The sequence below is a fragment of the Dioscorea cayenensis genome, chromosome 6 (assembly GCF_009730915.1).
Source record: "Dioscorea cayenensis subsp. rotundata cultivar TDr96_F1 chromosome 6, TDr96_F1_v2_PseudoChromosome.rev07_lg8_w22 25.fasta, whole genome shotgun sequence".
Lineage (NCBI taxonomy): Eukaryota > Viridiplantae > Streptophyta > Magnoliopsida > Dioscoreales > Dioscoreaceae > Dioscorea > Dioscorea cayenensis.
This window is the reverse complement of record NC_052476.1, coordinates 1846919-1870355: the sequence shown is the minus strand read 5'-3', so window position 1 is coordinate 1870355 and position 23437 is coordinate 1846919. Positions and strand designations below refer to the sequence as shown.

Below are 23437 nucleotides of genomic sequence, written 5' to 3'. Positions count from 1 at the left end.
TGATTATTATAAATAAATTGTGTAGTATATTAATTACTTTTATGATTAGAACAGTCTTAGGGGATTTGATTGCACTCATTCAAAGAATAGAGAAATTGAAAGAGCTTAGTGGGAGGACTAAAAGGGCAAAATGAAATAAGTACAGGGACTAACATGGGTATTTTACAAAAAGGTATGATAAGTGTTGAGAAATAGGAAAACTTAAATTTAATGAAATATAAATATTTCAAAGTATCAAATGTTTATTCTATCTAAATGGACATAATGATATACCAAAAAACCAAAAGCACATTTTCAATTTAAATAGTTATTTCTTGAGGGCCTAATTAACCTTTATACTTGTTAAATGATGTTATTACTTACTATGTAGTATTTTTGCATATACCTCCTTCAGAAATCTAGTATTTACAGCAAAACTCGAAAATTCGTGTGATTGTAAAAAGAGTCAGGGACGTTTTCTGCAAAATCATACAAAAATAGGGCTATATATATATATATAACCCTCGACAACGTTTCCAGTGAGCTTGGCGGAGGAGCTGAGAGATCATCAATGGCGGGTTGGATCTCCTCCAAGCTGAAGGTCGCTGAAAGCCTACTTCAACAGGCAAGGATTATCTACTTCTTTGCTTCTTTGTTATTTCTCCTTCCCCTCCTCTTGCGATCGATCCCTGATTTGCTTCTGTCCTTGAATTTTTCTCGTAATTTGTTGATTTTTTATTCAGATCGACCAGCAAGCTGCGGAATCTCTGCGAAAGAATGAGAGGATTCAATCGAGTTCTTCTTCTTTGAGGGAAGAAGAGATCTTCAAGAAGATCGAGTCATCCTTGCCTCTCAAGCAGCAGCTCCCCAAGAAATCACCACCATCTCCATCTCCATCTCCATCTCCATCACTATCTCCATCTTTATCTCCATCCCCTGCTTCAGAATTGCAGCCAAGAAGGTCCTCAGTTGCCGACGCCGATGGCGATTGGACCCAGCTTCTCAGTTCTCCCAAGCCCATCTACCCCGTTGCTCGCCCGAGCCTGCGATCGGGAACGACGACGTCTCATAAGGGTTCTAAGAGACCTGGGTTTTTCAGCCTCTGGCGTGGAGAAGGGGATCTCAAAGCCTGGAATTACAGCAGATCTTGTGCCCGCGGATGGAAATCTGAAGAGCGTCCCTATATCAGAGCCTGATTCGTCTTCTGATTCAACATTGAGAGTTATTGATGCCACTGGGAAGCATCAAGAAGAAGGTAACTCTGTGGATGTTGGCCAAGAAGATGATTCCGGTGGGGTTGGGAGTTCTAGTGAAGTTGTGCGGATTTCTGGTACTCAAGATATGTCGGCAAGGAGCCCTTCAGAGAGTGGTGAGGGCTCTGATGTGGAGAGTGATTCAGGTTCAACTTCTGATTCGGAGGAGGAGAATCGAAGGAGAGAAGAGATGAGAAAGAGGAGGGAACAGATGATTATGAAGAAGGCAGCGGCAGCTGCTGCAATGGCCATTCAAGAACGAGAGGATGTTGTTGCTAAATTAGAGGGTGAGAAGCAGAGCCTGGAGAAAATACTGGAGGATCGAGAAAGAAAGCAAGCACAAGAGGTCATCTTTCCTTCCCATTTCTTTGGCTTTTTAATTATGGAGTCATAGACCTGATGGAATTGATACTTTTATTAAATGAATGAAATTCACACAAGAAGTTTGGATTTTGTGCAAGATGTGATTTGCTTTATTTATAATTTTGAATGGTTCATGCAACAATACATCAGTGCATCAATAATATTTTTTTACTCGTACTTTTATGTTATATGCTGTTTTCATTAGAAAATGCTACAAAGAGAACTAGTGTATTTTACAGAAACTCACATGTAATGCTGTTATTATGCCTGTATTGCAATGTATGATTTCCCTGATATAATTTTGTTTCAATATATACATACACAAGAAACAGTGTTCCCTTTTATTTCCTTTCTTGTGCTAAACCTAATTAGGCGAGAAAATTATGATGGAGCATGGATAGTTCATTCTTTATGAACCCTGATGTCTACTTCATTTAAATGATCTTTCTTTACCAGGCAACAGAACTGCAAACAAGCATGATTGAAACATTGGAGGCTGTTGAAATTGAGAAGCAGAAACATAACAGTACCAGAATGGAAGCCCTTGCTCGCTTGGCTAAACTTGAGGTGCAATTTGACTCTTATTTATTTATTTATTTATTTCTGGTTTCATGCATCCAATGTCATGATTCCAATACCTCTTTAATTTTTTTTTTTTCTGCTTCTGAAGCTGAAAGATAGCAACATAGATGTTACATTCATTCAACAAGAAATTTTGTTGTAAAAACTTTTGTCTATGATAGATTTCATTTGATGAGATGGAAAAAATGCATGGGGATGTTAATGAATACTAATAAAAATGCTAAAAATGAACATCATTTTCATTAGTAAGTGTGGAATAAGGAAAATGTTGGTTCTTTCTTTTTTTCAGCTTTCTGTGTCACTTCATAACAAAATTTTCTCCCTTGTTTCCATTCTGATTGTCTGACCACCTTGGTGCCAGTAATTGTGTAAAAAATATTATGATTTGGTAGAAATGAAGCAATAAATGGTTCTTACTAAAAGATATATGGTATTGCAGACCACAAATGTTGAGCTTGCCAAGTCACTTGCAACAACCCAATGGAATCTTGAAGTGGAGGTATGTGCTTTTCCCATTCTCTTAAATTCGAAGGATGGATGAATTGACATTTGTTTCCCTTTATTATGTTTGCATAAATCATTAGCCTTGGTTTGTTAGTTGGATTGTGTTGCTGGTGGGATCTTGCATATAATATTTAGTGAATCATTTGCTTGTTGTCCTGGAGATCAAAACATCATCATTTCTGCCTCATTACTGTTTTGTTAGGCTATTAACTGACAGTTCTTTTCCATTTTTTACTCTTACATTTACTACTATTATGGCAATTATCAGGAGTATCTGGTGACCTGGGAATAATCTACTTGCCACAGTTGACCTATCCTTATTTTAGTTTCTAACAACATGACTAAATTATTTTACAACCATCCATTATTACCAAGAGGTCTTTGTTTCTGTTTTTCGTTCACTTATAATCCTTTCATGGAATTTGTTTCTCAGAAGCTATGTGAGGCTTGAACCTGCAATTTTTGTTTAATGCTTATTTTCATGTTTTTCAACTTCAGTTAAAACTTAAACGAATCTTTGGACCACATTGAGTACAGGCATTATTTAACAATAGTATCTCTTTTTTCTATCTGCAACATGTCCATATCCAGAACGATACTTGAAAGCTTCACCCATGATTTGCCGGCCTTATTAGCATGCTATCTGTGTTGGCCATCCAATGACTAAATCTCAATATTGTTTCTCCTAATTGATATATATTATGCAAGTTTAATTAGCTCTAATGAGTTAATTGCTTTATACTATAATCCTTCTGAATGCATATGACACATTCTTTCTCATTATTTTTATGAAGGTGAATAATGTAGCTAAACTACGACAAGAAGTTGAGATGAAGGAACTTGCTCAAGAAGGTTGGCATTTCACGAACTTCTTAGTAGTTTATTTTATTAATTTGGGCATGTTTTTAAAGATGCACGTACATGCATAGTTCTGCATGCATGTGTGTGTATTCTGTGTGTGTGTTTTTGCAAATGTGTGTCACTTATGGGCCTATGGCAAATTTTTTTCTAATTTTGAGTATGAGGCGGCCCATTACTTAAATGGACTTAGCCCGTAGGCATAATGTCGGTTCCATTCCTTGAGGGAAGGGAATTTTGATGGGGTGACTGATATATCATATTATCTAAAAATAGAAATAATTTTTTTCTATATAGAAAAAGGATATTCTTATATTATCTAAAAAAGGTTTTTTTTTTATTTATTTAGTAATGTTTTTGAGATGTACAATGATGCCCAAAGGTTATCCAAGTCAAACCACAAATGCCTGGAAAACTCTTTCAATCTTGCCTGTCACCTGATCAAGAACATCACAAATCTTAAACCAGCAAGCTTTCACTCCCTGTGAAACTAAAAATTATAGTAATTAAAAGCATAAAAATCGTTAAGGAATTTGCTGGAATCCAATCAAATACATCCACCCTCTGCTTTAATTTGTTGGAAGTACATATCAACAACTTGAAAACTAAGCTTGAATGTTCTTTCATGACCCATCATTCATTCATTAAGCTCAAGATATATGTCTTGATTGAATGGATGATCTAGACAATGCCGTGACTCAGCATATAGACAATGAAAAGAAATAGGCCATTTTGCTTGTATTGAATGGTTAATTTTTCTTTTTATTTATCTGCATCCCATCATTTTAAAGCAGTGGATTGGACCCTACATTATGGTGCACATGATATGGAATCTTTCTTCATAAGGCTTTTGCATCTTGTCAAAATTCATGACTGTGTATATGTTATTCATCATTCAATGTATGCCATCATTGAAAGCCATCATTGAAAACTGTTTGCATCATTATTCATGTATGCCATCATTGAAACTTGTGCTCAATATTTTTATGAAGTATTAGTTTTGTTGCTATGCAGTCCATGAAACACGGCTGGATATGGTAAGTTTTAGCCAGTTATCATTAGAAACTTTAAAAGATAATGGTACTGCAGTATAACATATAAATGTTATTTTCTTATTTAATTGCTTTTTTTATCTAAGAATAATATTTGTTTCTATTTTCTCTATATAGAATATAAGCGGAGACTGTCTGTTGTCCACCAGGGTTATCCTTCAAATCAAAGTGAGCATCCTTCTCTGCTGCTGGCACATCTTTTATTGAGAGGCTAGCTTTCTTAATTTTTATGAATTTAATTGATGTCTTTTGTCATCTATCTGTTAACAAGCATAAAGTTTTAAGTTTCTCTATATATAACTGATATTTTCTTTTCAACTTATGTTATAGATAGAATCTTCAAAGAGGGATGAAATCGAGCAAGAAATACTTGATGCAGAGTACTCTTTTATATGTGATAAAATCGCCAAGTTTAAGGAAAAAGTAAGTCTTTTAGGGACAACCGCTTGCTATATGATAAGATCTCATCTTCTGCTCTAATTCGTTGTTGTATACGGTGTGAACTGTTGTTTCTCAAAATTTGTATCTGCACTGTGCTTGTGACTGATTCTTTTGGCTTTCATTTTACCTTTTTTGTAGGCAAAGAAACTAGAAGAGAATATTGAGCTCACAAAAAGCGAGATGGTGCATCCAACAGAAATAGAAGTTGAGCTCAAAAAGAGGCTTAGTCAATTGACGGACCACTTAATACAGAAACAAACCCAGGTTATATTTATCACTACTTTGTTATTTTTACATAATTTGGTTTTGCTAACTTGCTAATAAGGTTTTGGGTAGACATTGTGATGAAAGATACTGTTTTCTCAGCGCATGACACTTGTTATGTTGGGAATGGGGGATATTTGAATTGGATTTGTAAAACTCTCGGTAAAATAAAGGCTTGAGGGAAGCCCATCTTATATCAGACAAGAGGTGGGGGTAAAAAGGATGATGTGGAAGTTAGTATCCCAATTGCAGCCAGACTTCATATTATTGCCATAAAACATGTAGATAGATAGACTACTTTAGCTACTCAGGAAAAGTTAAACGTTTTAAGTGCAAAATGATGCAATTATTAGTCACTTTGGACTTTTCTTTGCAAGTCTTCTTATGTCAAGGACTCGTACCTCATGGTGAAATGTTTTTCTCAAGACTTAACAAATTTCTCATTTTAAATTTATTTGGTTCTTGCTTTCATTTTGTAAGGCTACTTGAAAGATATTCCTGATAATCTTTATATCTGCAGTGTGCCTCACATTTTGAATATTCCATAAATTATAGATAGAGACAGCTTTTACTATTTCTCAATTTTATTACTCTATATTTTCTCCCCTTGGGATGCAAAACTTGATGCTAAAATGCCATTCTATTAGTCCAAAGTGGTTTGACTTTGTGTACCATTCAGGTTGAGGCTCTTTCTGCTGAAAAAGCAACATTATTGTTCAGAATAGAGGTATGTAGCAACATTATTGTTTCTAATTCTAATCCCATTTTAACAGACTTGATATTTACTGTCACCCCATGCACAACAGGCGACCTCCAGAATGCTCGACGAAAACGGAGTATCAACACATGCTCCCGATGCTGCAAACAATTCAGGTACTGGATTTGCAGATTCCTTCTCAAGAGTGGACCTCGAGTCGGGAACACTGTTACCATCAAACACTGCATCAAAGCCAGCATTACACGATAAAATCCGATCCGGAAGACAACAACTTCAATCAGTAATATACCAATTAGATGCTATTTTCGTCTCCGGTACCATCTTTCTCAAGAGATACCCAATAGCTAAGAGTTTATCTATACTTTATCTATTTTTCCTCCATCTTTGGGTCATGTATATATTAATGTCCCATTCTCAAGTATCTGAAAGTGCTAGCCATGGTGCACTTCTTTCATTGGATTCCATCAATAGAACATCAGGTTCCTAATTGTTTTTGTATTCACTGCATTACAAAATAAAAATATATATATATATATATATGATAAACGTGTTTCATTTGTTTGTAATATGCTCTTAAAGTCTTCTATTAATATAATTTTGCCATTTTTTCCCTTGTTTTTTCTTTAGATTTGACACGTTTCTTGTTCTATTTTTATATTTATGCCCCTGCGATAATCTATATATATATATATATATTTATTTTTTTCTGTACCTTTATTATAACCCGTTTTCAGGTCGATCTTTATGCGTGCACCCCTGTTATTGTTGGTATTTATACCCTTTCTATCAGTTGGATTTTTATGAATGCAGCCTTGTGGTTCGTATTATTTGCATGCCATTTATTTTTATATATACGACCCTGGTCCCTGTGAATAACAGAGCTTCGGATGCGGGTTGGTTTGGACCACCACGTTCAGTTGAATTTTTATACATACAACCCTGTGATTATTAACATTTACATATGTCTCTTTACTTTTTGATACGTGTCCAGTTGAATGTTTACATACAAGCCCTTCTAATTGTTTATATTTATCGTTCGGTACCATTATTTTCAAAATTCATTTCAATTTTTTAAATTGAATATTCATATTTTATTTGGGGACCTTTTATAAAATGCTTTCTCTTTCCTAAAAGCGGTTCGACAGAGAGAAACTCAGAAGTTTGGTGATCGAAGCGAAGCTCTCGGCCATGGAGGACGAGGCTTTGCAGAGGGTTTTGGAACGAAGAGGGAGGTACTCCTCCACCTCGCCGCCGTCCCCGCCTCCTTGCTCCGCCGCTGCTGCCTCTGCTTCCTCCTCCTCGTCGATTCTCCAGTCTCTCCCTCTCCATGTGTCCTTCGATCATGGCTATTATCTCCTCGTCAAGGCCATCCAAGAACTCCGTGAGAAGAAAGATGGCCATGTTGTTACTGTCGGCATCGGCGGCCCTAGTGGCTCCGGCAAGACTAGGTCCCCCATTCTTTTCTTGCCTTCTTTGATCGTTGATGGAACCCTGATTTCTTGAATTTCGATTTCGTTTGTTGTTGTTAGCTTGGCGGAGAAGGTGGCGTCTGTTCTTGGTTGTGTGGTGATCTCCATGGAGAACTATCGGAGTGGAGCCGACGATGGGAACGACTTGGATTCTATTGATTTTGATTTTCTTGTCAAGAATCTCCAGGTGATTCATTTATATGCTTCATTGGGCGTTTGTGCGAGTCATTCTTGAATTTTAAGAAATTTACGATCTTTGATCGGAAGTTCACTTTCTTGTTCTTTTTAAGGGGTTCTTGCTCTCAATTTTTAACATTTGGATTTTGGAAAGTAGGATTTGGTGGAAAAGAAGGATGCACTGATGCCAATATTTGATTTCCAAGAGAAAAGACGTGTTGCTTTGAAGTCGGTGAAGATTTCTTCATCTGGAGTGGTATTTCCTCATCTTCTTGCTTGAAAAAAAGGATGCAATGATGCCCAATATTTGATCATCTTCTTGTTTGATATTGTTATTTTGTTATCTTCTTGTTTTCACTGATGTTTCACATGCTGCAGGTGATTGTAGATGGTGCTTATGCTTTGCATTCAACACTTCGCTCTCTGCTTGACATCAGGGTTGCTGTGGTAAATTCTGTTCCTTACTGATGATGCCACCATTTATCTTCTGCTAACTAGGTTTTGTTGACTGTTGATACTAAGGATGATGTGTTGTGCCAGGTCGGAGGTGTTCATTTCAGCCTTCTGTCCAAAGTTCGACATGATATTGGAGATTCGTGTTCACTTGACTACCTTATTGATAGCATTTTCCCTTTATTTAGAAAGCGTATTGAGCCAGATCTTCATCATGCACAGGTTTTTGGTTGTTTTGTTTTCTTTAGTGATTTTTGTTTTTTGAATGAAGCTTGGAGGAACCATGGGCTAGGTTATTGTTAAGAAATTCTTCTTGTGTTTAACCTTGGGCTGATTTTTATTTTTCATTTTTCTTGGCCAGATTAGAATCGACAATAGCTTTGTTTCATCATTTAGAGAACCTTACTACAAACTGAAATGTAGGAGCCAGGTTAGTATTTCTTCTTCAAAAGGTTGATTATGCCAACTTTTTTCAGAACTAAGTTTTTTTTTCCTTCATCATATGAACTTCAATTTTATATTGTATCATTTGTTTGTTGGTCTAATTCTCTTTTTCTCCATTTTACTAATAGTAGTATAACTCGGCTTTACAAATTGATCAGTATATTATATAGCTTCAAACCTCATTAAATAAAATAAAATAAAACCCAAGTTCAAGGAATGCTCTGAACTTGGAGTTATATAAACATGGACTGGGCCCATGAAAGTAGGATGTTATCTAGACAGCAATATGATTTGGTTGTTCAGAAAGCGCGTGGTTTCTTGAATAAACATTTGAATTGTTCTTTGAAAAAGGATACCACTTTAGAATGTTATGGGTTACTTGTAACACAAAACATCTCTGGTGGAGAAAGCATTATGCACCAGGCAATAGCCAAAGGATTGTATGAAAAAGAGTATGGAATTAGGTGGGGGCCTGCAGTTAGATGATGCCACTTAAGAAGGCACTGCATGATCTTATTTAAATACAAATACAATTTTAAAATTGTAATTTTTTTGATAAAATTAGTTAAATGTTAAAGTATTATCAGTGTCTTGTATACTTTATTGTTGAAATAAATTTTTAAATATTTTTTATTTAACATCACATTTGTTGCTGCATAACATAACATGATATGCGATTCACTTATCACTATCAGACACAGACCTGTGGTGTATGTTGATCTTGTTGTTCCTTGTTGTAAATTTACTGTCACGACCTATGGTTTTCTTTTCTATGTTGTGATTGGAGTTGGTGATGCTTGGGCAGTGCCTTGATGGACAATTGACTAGTTATTTTGAAGGAAGCGGAGTGGACACAGAGAAGTAAGCCAAAGAACTGTATTTTCATTTTTTCCATTGATGTTTATGTTCTGTATGTTGGAAATTTTGTAGCAGCCTCTCAGTAATCTGATGCCATTAGTTTGATAGCTTTGAATTAGGTGTTTGATCTATTTCACTTGGGTTCAGTTTCATTGAAATGTTCCTTCGACCACCATTTGCAAACGAAGAAGCTAGGATAAATGATTGGATAAAGGTGCGACAATGTGGTATCAGATACTACTTATCTCTAGGTGATCAGCGGATTGTTGATAAGAACTTCATCATCAGGCCAAGAGCTGAGTTTGAGGTAATGGAAAATTATGCAATTTTATCTTCTAATAAATTACCATTGTTGTGGGAATTTTCGAGGCGTCTTCACATATTCATTGGAATATTATTATCTCTGCACAAATTTCTCTACATCTTCCGATCTTCGGAAATTTGTGGGTTAATTACAAACGCAAGAGCTTGGATAAGATCGACTGGAATATTTGGTCGGAATAGGAAGCGGACTTTCACAAAAATTTGTTGTGCCTTTCTGTATGGCTAACTTTAATTCAGGAAAGTTAAATAGTGTATATGATTGTTTGTGTTTCTTTTCAAGTGCTCCTCCTTCTAAGGGCTATATTTTTTCAACTGAAAAATAAGGCCATTTTTTTTGCCTTAATTCTTGCTAATGTCATTGATAATCTTGGCATGCATATATCATCGTACTCAATTGCCAGATGGTCTGGATTAGATGCTCTCCATGAAGTAATTTGCGGCAGCTTGTTTCCTGTGATGGTTAATTTATCTTTGGTCATGATTGTATGTCTCTAAATTCTTACTTTTTTCTATATAAAATTTCATTGCTGCAGGTTGGGCGCACAACTTTAGGTGGCCTGCTTGCTTTAGGCTACAAGGTTGTAGTTAGTTACAAGCGTGGATGTACATCCGTCCACAATGGACAATTATTGATGGCTCTGGAAAGCATTGATACTCTGAATGAGGCATTTTTGGTCTTGAAGGGGACGAGCAGGAAAGTATGGATTGATTATTACTAAGACTTTTTGAATTTTAGTATAATGGCAAAGTATGCATTGATTACTACTAAGACTTCTTAAATTTTTAGTATAATGGCAAAGTGAAGTACTTCTCAATACTTTTTTTTTTGTATTAAAAAAAGTTAATAATTTAACTATCATCAGTAACACAATTTATCATGGCTCTAGGTTTGATTGTTCTGGCAAGTTACCTTATTGAAGTTGTTAGTTGTTAAAACTTAAATGATTGTAACCAATATTGTTACACATCTAGATTGGCCAACTACCAACTTGCAAGGGATTGTTTGCAATGATTATGGTGTTATGTATTCATGGTTTGTCTCATGAAATGGCTATTTGCCAAAGGGATTACTTTATTTTTGCTTCAGTGGTTTTTAATGTACAAATTCTTCTTAGGATCATCCTGCCAAGTGACAACTCTTTTAGAAGCACAATTTAGGATTCTGAAATTTGTTTGAGTAGTATTCTTCTGGTCAGAATTTAAATAATGATTGAACTTTGTATATTGTCCTTGGATTGTGGAACCAATACATACAACTTTTCAAAGGGCACTGGTTCAGTTTTGATTTCAAAATTTTGAAAGATAATCAGAATCATTGAGCAGCGGTTACTTTTCTAGGTTCTTGGAGCAGAAGCTGCCAGGCTGGGCATCAGGGGCCCCTGGATCACTAAATCATACCTGGAAATGATTCTAGAAAGCAAAGGTATGTTATTGCTGTGTAAAGAATTTTCTCATTCCAGTTATATAGACTGTTGCATGATCAGTTATGGTATAAAATCAGGGGTACCACGTCTTAATACCCCACCACCTGTGTCTAGTTCACTTTTGACTGGAAATCAAGAAAGGGCTATTGCTGCTCCTAGACCAGTTCGCTTATCTACAAATCTTGTTCACAAGCTTGAGGATCTTACACAGCCTTGGACTCGATCTCCAACAAAATCTGATATGGATACTGTACTAGCAAAATGGCATTTCATATCAGGTTATTCCTTTATTTTTTAGGTGGTATAACTTGCTTGTTTGTTAACCATTAAGGTGCAATTTTTTCTTATGTATTGGCATTGCTTCTGTAAGTATAAATTCTAGATCATAAGATGCTCTTATGAAAAACTGCAGATTCTTCTGCTTACAAGGGTAACATCCAACTTGCTCCAATGCCTGATGCATATGACCTGGACAGGGGTTTGCTTCTCTCTGTTCAAGCAATTCAGGTACTTGTCTAATTTAGTATGATTACCTGCAACTCATGAATTTTCTGATATGATATGTGACATCCTTGACCACGTTCTATAATTAAATTTTACTCTGTGTTTCAGGCATTGTTGGAGAACAAGGGTTATCCCGTTATTGTAGGAATTGGTAACTTTTGCTCATTCTTTATGTAATGCTTACTGTCTTTGTTAATAATATGTGCGCATTGTTGACAAAGATGTAGATTTTTGGATTTGTTCAATGTCCTTACTATTTATTTTTTGCCACATAAACTAGTAGAAGGTTGTGGTGCAATAGTTTATAGTATAATATGTTGTGATGGTTGTTGATTCAATTTTAAGACTTGATGGTGTGTGGCTTGTATTTATTGCATACTTCTGTCCAATTGATTGTTTTGACTCCAATTGTGTCTTTCTCATTGATTGGATCTCATTGCCCTAAATCTGTCTCTGTTCTCATATTTAGAGGTTTTTAAAAAAAATTGGTATGGACTTGAGAAGAGTTAAAATGGGTTTATTTTGCTTTGCCATATTAGGAGAATTTCTTAATACTGTTTTGAATGCTCTTTTTGAACATTCTCTATTTGGCTTCATCTCCTTTCCTCTGCATAAGAAATGGGAAATGATTTTTGGCATGCCCTGAGATGCAACTTTTCGGGGATAATTGTTACAAATGCTCATCTTTTCTTAAGCTTGTGCTATAAGCATATTGTTGTGGATTATTTCTACATTATTCTGTGTTTTTCTTTTTTTCAATTTGCATATTTTTGTGAATTATTCCCTGTTTAATGTTTTGACATATAGAATCCTCTTGCTCAAAAATTCAAAATTTCACCATATGAAGGATTCTGCTTATTCTCTGCTTTTTTGTATTTGGAATGAAGGTGGCCCTAGTGGATCAGGTAAAACTAGCTTGGCTCGTAAAATGGCAAATATAGTTGGATGTGAAGTCATCTCACTGGAAAGCTATTACAAGCCTGAACAAGTGGACTTCAAGTATGATGAATTCAGCTCATTGGATCTTCCTTTGCTGTGCAAGGTATTATATATAAATATAATCATAAAGTCAATTGAAATATTTTTTTGCCATATTCTTTGTCATATTTAATTGGGAGTTCAGTTGAGTGGCTTCCCTTGGTTTAGAGATGATCATTTCCATATTCTTTCTTCCATTGATGTGAAGCTGGTACCGCCAACTGAAGAAAAAACCTCATGTTTTGAGTGATATTTTCTGTATAAACTGTGTGGGCAGATATCCATTGTGCCATAGTTGTCTTTTTTTTTTCTCCTTGGTCTACTGCTGCATATTGGTTTGCCTATATTCTGCTTGTTTTTTCAAAATTCATAGCATTAGATGCTTCAAGATGCAGCTATTTATGTTCTCAGTTAGTCTTATCAATGGACTTTTGGTCTTTATGTCTTTTCTTGAAATGCCTGGGATTGTTTTTGCATGTTATTTTGGGTTGTTTGGCGAGGATTAGACTAGACTCTTAATGGCACCATTCTACACATAATTATCTATGCATTCATTAGCATGCCTCTTTAGGGTGTCTCCTTTTGATATATTTATATATTGCTGATTATGTTGTAAACTTTTTATGGTATTGGTTGTTCATTAATATTCCTATATTGGTAACTGTTAAAAAAATTCTTTAATATTAAAACTTCCCTTTAATGCATTGCAGAGCATTGATGACATAAGGAATTGTCGTAAAGCAAAAGTGCCTTGCTTTGATTTTGAGAACCGTAGTCGTAATGGATTCAAGGAACTTCAAGTTTCTGAGGACTGCGGAGTGGTAAAGATTGTATTGTGTCTTTCTTTTCCTGCTAAAAGTATTTGATGTTTCTCTTTTGATTGTCGTTAGACTTATGCTAAACTAGAACTTTAATTAGGCAGAAGGCTTTCCTCTAGTCACAAATCCAAGATGCATCCATATGGAATGTAGACCGCCTGTTACTTACTAGAGCAGGTGTCTTGTGTCTTTAATTGTCTTTTGTCACCATGCATGTGCCTTGAGTATGCTCTTATTTTTGGTATTCCATATATACAGTCTCCTTCTCAGTCTTAACTTTCAAGTATTACATTATGGTTTCTTCATTCCAATTGGATGTTAGTCTTACATGCAACTTATGCAAGTGCTGAAATACTACATATTCAAGTTTTTTGTCTAATTAAAACAAATCCTGCATTGGTACACTGAAAAAGGTAGTGGTTCCAGTAGGTTGAGTAAGATCAGGCGAGCATGCCTTGAACTTGCCTGGTTTGTTGACTTCCATGTAATGATGTTTTGAATTTAGGTTTTCATGCAGGTTGTCTCAGCATTTTTTTTGGTAAATCCTCATCTTAACGACCATGTGAATATTCTTATCTCGTTGTGAATTTTAATAGGTAGTCAAGTGGCTGAAAACCATCTTGAATTTGTGGTACAAACAATCCAAGCTATATATGGCTAGTATGTATTTTCTTGTGTTTGCCAAAAATCTATATCATTCCAATCTTCTTCTTCTTCTTTTTAAAATCTTTATTCCTTAAAAGACATGTAGGTTTTCTGTTTGCTTCTGTGTTTATTCCATGACATCCTTTACATTTCATTCTGCTAGGTGATATTTGAGGGGGTGTACGCATTGCATCCTGATTTAAGGGAATCACTTGACTTATGGATTGCTGTAGTGAGTTGTTGACACTCCCATTGCTTTATGCTAAATTCAGATTTTCTTTTTATTTTTTAGTGCTTAACTAAAATGTCCATGTGGCTAATATGATTCTTGGAATCAATATTAGGTTGGTGGCGTTCATTCACATCTTATTGCTAGAGTTCAGAGAGACAAGAATCGTGCTGGTTGTGCAATATCTCAGGAGAAAATAATGACAACAGTATTTCCTATGTTTCAGCACCACATTGAACCTCATCTTGTTCATGCACATGTTCGTATTTGAAGATCTTTTGTTGTTAGTCCTCTTCCTTTAGTTTTCTACTTTAGTTCCCCCATATTTGTACAATTTATGCTGATTTTGTTCTGAATGATTTTGTTTTTCTTTCTCTTGTAGCTCAAGATACGAAATGACTTTGATCCTGTACTTTCTCCTGAAAGTTCACTTTTTGTACTGAAAAGTAATAAGCAGGTATTCCCTAATTTTTTTAATACGCTTATCTTTTCAAATTTGGTTTGTTAAGGTTTCCATCTGCCTTGATGTGACAGGTCATATATCAAGATATATTGAGAGTACTTGACCCAGGGAAAGTGTGCAGCTCTGTTCAAAATTTCATTGATATCTATTTAAAGCTTCCTGGGGCATCCACAAATGGGAAGCTGACTGAGAGTGACTGCATACGAGTGAGAATATGTGAAGGAAGGTTTGCCTTGTTGATACGAGAGGTCAGCAGAAATGATGAATTTTTTAACTTCATCATTGAAATTTCATGAAAGCCCCTGATCTTCACTTCTTTTTATAGCCTATCAGGGAAGGGAACTTCATCATACAGCCTAAAGTAGATTTTGACATCAGTATTAGCACAGTTGCAGGTCTTCTCAAACTGGGGTAAGTAGGATTAAGTCTATGTTGCTCAAGTATATTAGATGTAACTTTTCCACTGAACATGGAAAATAACACAAAGACTAGTAAAATATCACTGAACTTCTGCTTATATTGTAGTTGATGTGATTAATTTTAGTTCATTCACCATTTTTCTACTTTGATGTTCTCTTGCTTCCAATTCTTCACATGAAAATTTTAGGAGATGTAATTTGATCAGGCAACCATAAACTTGGCATATCTTCTCATGGCTAAACTCTGCTAGTTTTGAAATTTTATTTGATTCTAGTTTAGAGAAAATTGACAAATCCCTTACAATAACTTGAACAATCAGTTTTAGTTGGTTGGTCAAATTCAGTTTATCGTGTATATTGGATTGAACCCATTCAATTCAGTTCAGAATATTCCACAATGAGAGCAACCTTACAATTTTATCCAAAACTGAGTTTCACTTGAATACCTGTTCAGATCAATGTTACTATAACTTGTTCAGTGTACTGTTAGTTGTTAAATTAGAGTTTGATCAAATTAAGTTAACAATGTTTAGAAACGTGAATGTCTTTGAATTATTTACTTAATAATATATTTTGATTTGTGCACAATCATCTTTTTATTCGACTAATTTAAATTTATAATTTGTTCTAAAATTATATTTTTACATGTCAATGAATCAGCTTCTTGGCGCGTGAATGTGATGTGTTTTTTTTTTTATGTTAGTGTGGAACAACTGTTGTTCTGCGTCCCTTATCATCGTGACAAAACTTTTTATGGTTCCCTATTTTTATATTTATTTACTTTTCATTGTAGTTTTGGCTGTGTAAACTGATCATTTCATCTTTGACATACTTTGGTTGTTTATTCAGGTATCAAGCTGTAGCATATATTGAAGCATCAGCATTTATTTATCAAGATGGAAAGGTAATCTTCTCTAACTGTTAATTGCATATTCTCTTAACGCCAGTTTGCATTGGATCTTGTTCATGGTGCTAAAGCTATATGCACAACTATTTGATTGGGCTTTCCATTGTTGAAGTTTGAGCATTATATTTGTGATTTGTTTGCTGGCTGTGTCTCCATACCTAACTGGCCTTAGAATAATGAACATGACAAGTTTAGGGGCTTGTATATCTACTATTTTGGGGGGAAAAAGGTTTTAACAACATGTCTGGTTCATTCAGAAAATTAGCAGACAAGATATTGATTGTGGTCAATGTGGTGAGATGGGCAAATGTTTTGTTGATATTCCTTGAATAAATGCTCCTGTGGCTTGTTCTGAGAAACAAGCATGGGCTGGTTAGAATATATTACAGAATTAATGCATTTTAGGAACTTAGCTGAATTTTTGAAATTCTTGCTCTAGATTGAATAGTTAAAGGAAATGAAAAAAGGTACAGAAGTACTGAAACTGTGACAGGGTAAGGGATTGTAATTTCCTGAGAAATTTAAGAACTCTAATGGACATTTTGGAATGATTAATCACAATTAGACCTGTGTAAATAGTAAAAAAAATATTCAATTGTTTTTTGCATAATTTCCAGAATCTCAATGCCTTGATGGATTTATAAGAGGATTTTATACATAGGATTGATTTTGCTAGTCATACTTGTGAATATCTATTTCTGGCTGTCAAATTAAACCTTCATTTGAGCATATAGTCTGACATATTTATACTTTTCCTGTTGGCAATATAAATCTGCAAACCTATAGTTTTTCACTAGCATGACTGTAGTGATATCTGAATTTAAGTTTTTTTGTATCTTATCTACATTGCATTGTATTGATGTTGGTTCTTAGATTCTTATTGAAGTCGACCACATGCAAGGTGCTCCAAGCCCTTACCTTCAGATTAAAGGTATAAACAAAGAAGTTGTATCTGCTGCTGCATCAATGCTAAGCTTGGATGGCTCATATACCACAAAGGTTTATTTCCGGTCTATATATGAATTTTTCAAAATAAACTAACTTAAAAGCTTTAATTTTTTTGGAATCATAGCAACATCAATGATTGGTTATTTTTACACCACTAGACATATCTCCAAATTATTCTTGAAAGCTTGCCATCATCGGAGAGAAGTTCCAATGGAATTCATATTCAACAAGCTGCTCGGCTCCAGGAACTAGTGGATTTCATTCAATCTCAAGTAAGTTTTTATTTGATTTATTTGTTATCATGCTCCTGAAGCTGCTTTATAACAGTTACTGTAAAAATAATTACAAGGAAGACAATGCTCGATTATTTTAGTCACTTGATGACATTTCAGTCTTTTGAGTTTTATTTCTTGTGGCCCATTCATGTGAGATGAGATGATCAACTCTAGAAGAGTACTTGTTCCAGCCTCATATCAAACCAACTTAGTAGTTTAATGATCTAAGGAAATGTTGTTTTGTTGCTCTTTCAATGAGTAGCCATAATTCCTTTTTTAACATAATTGAGAGGAATGATCTCCTCAACATGTATGCATACATATATTTCTCTTAACACTAACATTTGAATATTGTAACTCATCGATATTTACATGAACTCGTAGGGAGGAAATTTGAGAGAAGAATCTTCACAGAAACAGAAAGCCTTAGAAATGGAGAAAACTGTGCATGATCTACGATGCAGGATCAAGAAGCTTGAGAGGTGGCATGCTAGTAATATGGTAAGCTCTAGATTTCTGCTCAATTTCATTGATCAACATGCTAATCACCCCTTCCGATGTAAAAAGCACTGTATTTTATTTTTCACAGGTTTTGTGGACCCTTTTGATGTCTGCTCTAGTTGGGTACCTCCTTTACCAAAAGAAACGACATTAAAAGTCCGTCACACACATAGTTCAGTAATAAGTTGACCATTTTATGCAGAAGCCCTACTGCACATGACGGTTCAATGATAAGTTATTAATTATCGACGACATTCTGGTGAGCTAACCCTGCTTAACCGCTAAACCTGTCCTTAATGCTCAAGTTAACAGGCTTAAGTGCAGGCTGAGCAGCTACACAAGTTCAGTATTCAAAATCTGATCCTGACCACAGAATGGTTTGTGAGTCAAAGATACATTCCTGAACTTATAATTTTTTGGGTTCAATTGGCAATTTAAAAACAAAGAAAAAAAAGAAAAAGTATCTCTCCATTCGTTGTTTGTTGATGAAGAATGCTATATAATAATGTTACTAATTATACATGTGCTTGGAGTGTTGGTTGTTTATTTTAATCATGTAAATTGAATTTGTTTAAGTGGCTGGAGTTTTGAACTACAGGTTTCATGATACTGGTCTCTTTTAATATTACTGAAATGCTCACACTGTTAGTTTGAGAGGAGTATGAATTTACTAGTTATGATACATGAATCTTTTATTTGGTTGGATTAGGATCAACATCGATTTAGGCCCCCACTAACCCTAAATAATGCTTTTTTTAAAAAAATTATTATTAAATTACTCTTTTCAATCTGATTAAAAAATCAATTAAAATTAGTTTAAAATTTGTTGATTGTTTTAAATTTATAAAAATTTTATACTATGTTTTTTAAAGTTACATTTATTTAATAGAAGTTCATCAAAAATTTATTAATTTCTCTTTATTTTAATTTTAATTTGTATTTCTCTTAAAATTGGTGTTTTAGGTTTTTAAAAAAAATATTAGAAAGTGTAAAAATATATCACTCCTTTGAGTTCTATAAGCACTTTTTTTATTTTTTTATATATTTATTTAAAAATCTTATGGCATATTAAATGTATTTTTCAAATTTATTCTTTTATCTCTAATGTATTTTTTATATTTTTAGTTTTTATTTTTATTTTTATTTTTTTTGTGAAGAACATAAAACAGGAGGTTAAAACAAACAAAAAAAAAATTAATGAAATCTTTATAATAAGGGTCGTTTGGTTCACAGAATGTGAAAGATTATCACGACACGTGAATGAAAATTATTATCACGTGGTAATACATCGTGAATCCCAGGTAATATCACATTATTAAGTTATAAATATTATCAAAAAAGATATTAATCCTATTACCATCAAATTTAGTGTTTATCTTGGATTATCGTGGTAATCTTATAACTTTTTATATTTTAACAAATTGATTACCATGACAACTAAATATGGTAATGAACTATAGTTATATCAAATTACCGTAATATTCCCAATCATATAATATTCTCACTCATATTATAATAGTAATTTTATTGTGTGGTAATATATCATTACCACGAATCAAACTACACCTAAGAAAGCTAAAGCTTTTTTTATATAAATTTAAAATTATTAATTAATTTTAACTTTATAGATTTGTTAAAGTAGATCTATAAATAGAACGAGAGCATAAAAATAGAAAATAATTTTTTAAAAAAATATTTAATATTTTTAAAAAAATTTAAATTGATGTGTCAAAAAAAAAAAAGAGAACAATAGAAGAATTTAAACATGAGGTTAACAGAGATACACAAAAGGTAAATAAATGGCTTTAAAAAAAATTTTGACTTTTTTTAAAAAAAATTATGAACTTTTACAGGGTTATAATGGTAAATATAAGGCTATACACTATATAAAAGGGAAACCCTCAGCCCTCGCGAAGATTGCTTCTGTTCAGCGTTGTCGGCGTTTGGGTTCCTCGTCTTCTTCCTTTCGATGGGTTCCAAGCGTCCCAATCTCAAGCCCCCTTCCTCCTCTTCCGACGACGAAGAGGCCTCCGCTGGAGAAGATTCCTCATCGGAGGAGGAGGAGGAGCAACAGCAAACCCGCCTCTCCTTCTCCTACGAAGAAATTCTCTTCGAAATCCATCATTCCAAAGACCAAACCTTCCACCAAATCCTCCCAAAAACCAACCGTTGCTGCTGCCGCCGCCGCCGCTGCTGCTGCTGCTGCTGCTGCTGCTGTTGCTGATGATGATGATGATGATGACGATGACGAGGAAGACGAATCCGATGACTCCCCTGTCGCCGGGAAGAAAGATCCGAAGGAAAAAGAAGACGAAGAAGGAGAAGCGTCAAGCGATGAAGAGGAGGACGAGGACGAGGAGGAAGAAGAGCCGGCAAAGCAGCAACCTTTGAAGAAGCCGGATTCCAGTGCTATGCCCGGCTCCGGTTCTGATTCCGGCTCCGATTCCGATTCTGAGCCCTCTGAGAAGCAGGCAGTGGCTAAAGTTGAACCAGCTGCTGAATCAGGCAAGAAGAGGCAAAGAATTTCAGCCCCTTCCGAGGTAGAGAACAGTGAAAAGAAGCAAAAGCTCTTCCAGAGGGTTTGGGGACAGGAAGATGAAACCAAAATCCTTGAGACCATCATCTCTTTCTACTCTAATAAAGGCTCTGAGCATCCTTCCAATGCCGGCACTTCTACTACTGACCTTGATGGTATCCTTAACTTGTTGAAGAAATCCGTTACTGCTGAGTTCACCAAGGGTCAGCTTGGTACTAAGATTCGCAATCTCAGGAGGAAGTTCCAGACCAATGCTTCTCGAGAGAAGAAAAACGCAGGCCTCAAGTTCTCGAAGCCGCATGACCAGGAGGTTTATGAGCTCTCGAAGAAGATATGGCAGCTAACAGAGCCTCTTGGAGATGGCATTGGCAGTGTGAAGCCAGTGAAGAGTAAAGGTGTGAAATCCGTGAAGAGTAAAGGAAAGTCCTCGTCTTTGAAAAAGGTGAAGGAGCAGGACGGAGATGATTTAGAGGTTGATGCCTGCTATGAGTACCTTGCAAAGGCAATTGCTTGGGCAAAGCCTTTGAATATGGACAATTTGAGTATAAACAAAGGGTTAAAATTGATTGATCCCGCAAAGGCAAGACCATTGGAGAAGAGACTTCGGGCATTGGAGTCAGAGAGATTTGGGCATCGTATGAAGTGGATGGATAAACTTGAGGAGGCTAGTCAAATGATCAAGGATGCCGTAGAAAAATCAGGTTGATCCTCTTTAGTTCTCGTGGTTGTTTGATTGTGAACTCTTATTTTCTTACTTGTTTTGTGTTGTGCTCCTAGTTTACATCTTTTGTTCAAATGTTACCCAACATTTGATGTGTCAGTTATGCGTAAGTATGCTAAATCCATTTTGCTATAGGGTTTGCGAGTTAACTTAAAATGCCCAAGCTTAATTATGGTGCTGCTGCTATTATTTTGTTCTTTATGTTTCTTTTGTATGGTATATATATCTTAGACTTGCTGCTTCTTGTTAATCATTTCTTGTGCAATATCTGAGTACTTTTTTTGCTTTTGACCTCTCTTTGTTTGGTTTTTATTATAGTTCGCTTGTTTGTGTTTATGATAGTAATGTGTCCTCATTAGCATAGAAAATAAACCAAAAAAAATTCTATAGGAATGCTTATGCTTACAGAGTGTAATGTTCCTTTTCCGTGATGTTAGTCAATCTCAAAACATATTCTGTGCAGCTGCGTATGCCTTCTGTCACTTGGCCACCGCACAATCCCCACTTGAGGGTTCAACCCTCACTTGAGGTTATGTCGTCTTCACATGATCAGGTGGCTTCATTTGCAGCCCAAACTGCTAATATATGCAAAAGTTGAATTCTTGCTATCATTTGGTAATTTGTATTATTTGTGTTTGTAAAACTCAGTGTTTAAAGTTGTTTTTGCTTTTGATGTTGTCTACCTATCGATAAAAGTTTTTATGTTGTATTGATGTTGTTTCATTTTTTGGCCAGACATGCAAGTTAGTATTAAATTTTGTTGATCAATATAGACAAACAAGTCTTTGTGATCAGATTCTTTTATAATTATGAATTGTCTTAGACAACTAGCGTACTGATTTTAATGTATAGTTCTTTTTAGTTGTCAGTGTTGTTTTATCTTTGTTCTATAGTAACTTCCAACGGTCAACCTTTCATTGTCGTTGGTATCTCAAATTGTGAACTGAAGGGCCCGATGACCAGTCTGAAATGCAGATTGTTTGTTATGTAAAGATTGTTTAAGTTTAAAACTTATGGCTCTACAAGTCCTTTTTGATTTAGAAACTGATGTAGGGGTAATTGTTATGGAGAAGTTTTCAGTTCCTTTGCTCACTTGGGGATCATTTTTGTGAAGCCAATTCATCAACCTCCCTTTAAAATCTGACTTTAAGTTTGTCATGTTTACTTTGCCTTTTGCTTCTACTAATCTACTATTGACTATATTTCTTGCAACAATTTTTTTTTTTCTATGCGATTTCTTTTAGTAATAGTTCTCTCTGGGATAATGTCCTGTGCTTGTCTCATATAAGTCCTACCTGGTGCTAAAATGCCAAGCAATATGTTGATACTTGAGCTTGTTTGACATGATAATACTATTTTGAGGTTTGATTGTGTAGGAAATAGTATGCATAATTATGTGTCACTCGCTTATATTACTTCACATGCTAGACCCCTCAGACGGTCTGGTTGTATACATGATATATTTGAGAAAATTCAAACTGATTTGGCTCAAAGTGCGAAAGGAATATACATGGATGTGTGGTGGTGATATAAGAAAGTGCTAGTAATGTGAAAATGAGAGATTATGCTGCATAAAGCATGGTGAAGAAAAGAAACATTTGTAATTGATCCTAAAGGGTGTATTAGAAGATTTGTATAAAAGATCTCATATTTGATGTTATTAAGGCTTTCTTGTTGGATTTTACATTTTTACCAATAACTTTTTGCGAATTTTGGAGAACAGGTTGAAGGATTTTGGATCTCATATAAAGTATTGTTAAATTATGGCGAATTATGTTAGAACTTTTATTTTATCCTATGATAGAGAAACCTCTGACTGATGAATTGCAACTGGTATTATGAGTAGTGAAACATGTAAAATTAGAATCTTCACATTGCGCAGCTTTTATCAAACTTTTATAAGAGTATGTCATATAGATACATGAGAGCACATTCTCTGGTCTGTTCAATGAAAGGGTGCATATGTTCATGTTAACTGAATCTATAACAGGTGTGATGCAGAGACTTTTGATAGTGTTGGTGATGTCTAGCTAGTGCAGCAAGGATGAACTGATTTAATTTCCGATCCACTCTGAGTACTACTTTTTTTAGCTAGTGTCTTGCAGCAAGGATGAACTGATTTAATTTCCAATCCACTTTGAATGCTTCTTCTTCTTCAAATACGGTAATGATTGCAGCTATGAATGCTTCTTCTTCTTCAAATACGGTAATGATTGTAGCTAGTGTTTTGCAGCAAGGATGAACTGATTTAATTTCTGATCCACTGTGAGTGCTACTTCTTCCTTCGTCTTCTTCAAATACGGTAATGATTTTAGCTATAGTGTCTTGCA

At 35.0% G+C, this 23437-nt stretch overlaps 3 protein-coding genes across 5 annotated transcripts; all 3 read left to right on the top strand.

The window, feature by feature from the left end:
- The first annotated feature begins 526 nt into the window (after window positions 1-526).
- On the top strand, window positions 527-6624 carry LOC120263588 (golgin candidate 2). Its single transcript, XM_039271550.1, is given in 11 exon segments — window positions 527-604; window positions 723-920; window positions 922-1578; window positions 2052-2162; window positions 2617-2676; window positions 3476-3533; window positions 4709-4758; window positions 4922-5014; window positions 5171-5296; window positions 5976-6023; window positions 6103-6624. Coding segments are annotated over 11 exon segments (1854 nt in total). The 5' UTR covers window positions 527-550; the 3' UTR covers window positions 6502-6624.
- A 138-nt stretch (window positions 6625-6762) lies between these two features.
- Window positions 6763-18475, top strand: LOC120263432. 3 transcript variants are annotated; one of them, XM_039271332.1, is made up of 25 exons: window positions 6772-7462; window positions 7544-7670; window positions 7818-7916; window positions 8039-8107; window positions 8201-8335; window positions 8475-8543; window positions 9363-9418; window positions 9563-9722; window positions 10273-10437; window positions 11078-11162; window positions 11241-11441; window positions 11576-11670; window positions 11776-11818; window positions 12555-12709; window positions 13356-13466; window positions 14272-14340; window positions 14453-14596; window positions 14720-14794; window positions 14872-15048; window positions 15126-15211; window positions 16069-16123; window positions 17000-17125; window positions 17233-17346; window positions 17734-17850; window positions 17939-18475. In XM_039271332.1, exons 1-25 carry the CDS (start codon window positions 7203-7205, stop codon window positions 18002-18004), a joined length of 2859 nt encoding a protein of 952 aa, XP_039127266.1. In that variant the 5' UTR covers window positions 6772-7202; the 3' UTR covers window positions 18005-18475. The 3 variants fall into 3 exon arrangements, 2 of the variants coding, with proteins under 2 accessions (XP_039127267.1, XP_039127266.1); XM_039271333.1 differs by lacking the exon at window positions 8475-8543 and having other exon boundaries at window positions 6771-7462; XR_005537090.1 differs by lacking the exons at window positions 17233-17346; window positions 17734-17850; window positions 17939-18475 and having other exon boundaries at window positions 6763-7462; window positions 15134-15211; window positions 17000-17083.
- Window positions 18067-21901, top strand: LOC120263645 (probable transcription factor At1g11510). Its single transcript, XM_039271611.1, has 3 exons — window positions 18067-18072; window positions 19704-21087; window positions 21571-21901. Exons 1-3 carry the CDS (start codon window positions 18067-18069, stop codon window positions 21633-21635), a joined length of 1455 nt encoding a protein of 484 aa, XP_039127545.1. The 3' UTR covers window positions 21636-21901.
- Window positions 21902-23437: the final 1536 nt, after the last annotated feature.

Excerpts from the sequence above, each read along its gene's own strand:
- LOC120263432 (XM_039271332.1), top strand. The coding sequence starts at position 7,203 with ATGGAGGACGAGGCTTTGCAGAGGGTTTTGGAACGAAGAGGGAGGTAC. Across the intron at positions 8,336-8,474 it reads CAGATCTTCATCATGCACAG|ATTAGAATCGACAATAGCTT; the intron begins GTTTTTGGTTGT and ends TTTCTTGGCCAG. Across the intron at positions 11,442-11,575 it reads AAAATGGCATTTCATATCAG|ATTCTTCTGCTTACAAGGGT; the intron begins GTTATTCCTTTA and ends GAAAAACTGCAG.
- LOC120263645 (XM_039271611.1), top strand. Across the intron at positions 21,088-21,570 it reads GGATGCCGTAGAAAAATCAG|CTGCGTATGCCTTCTGTCAC; the intron begins GTTGATCCTCTT and ends TATTCTGTGCAG.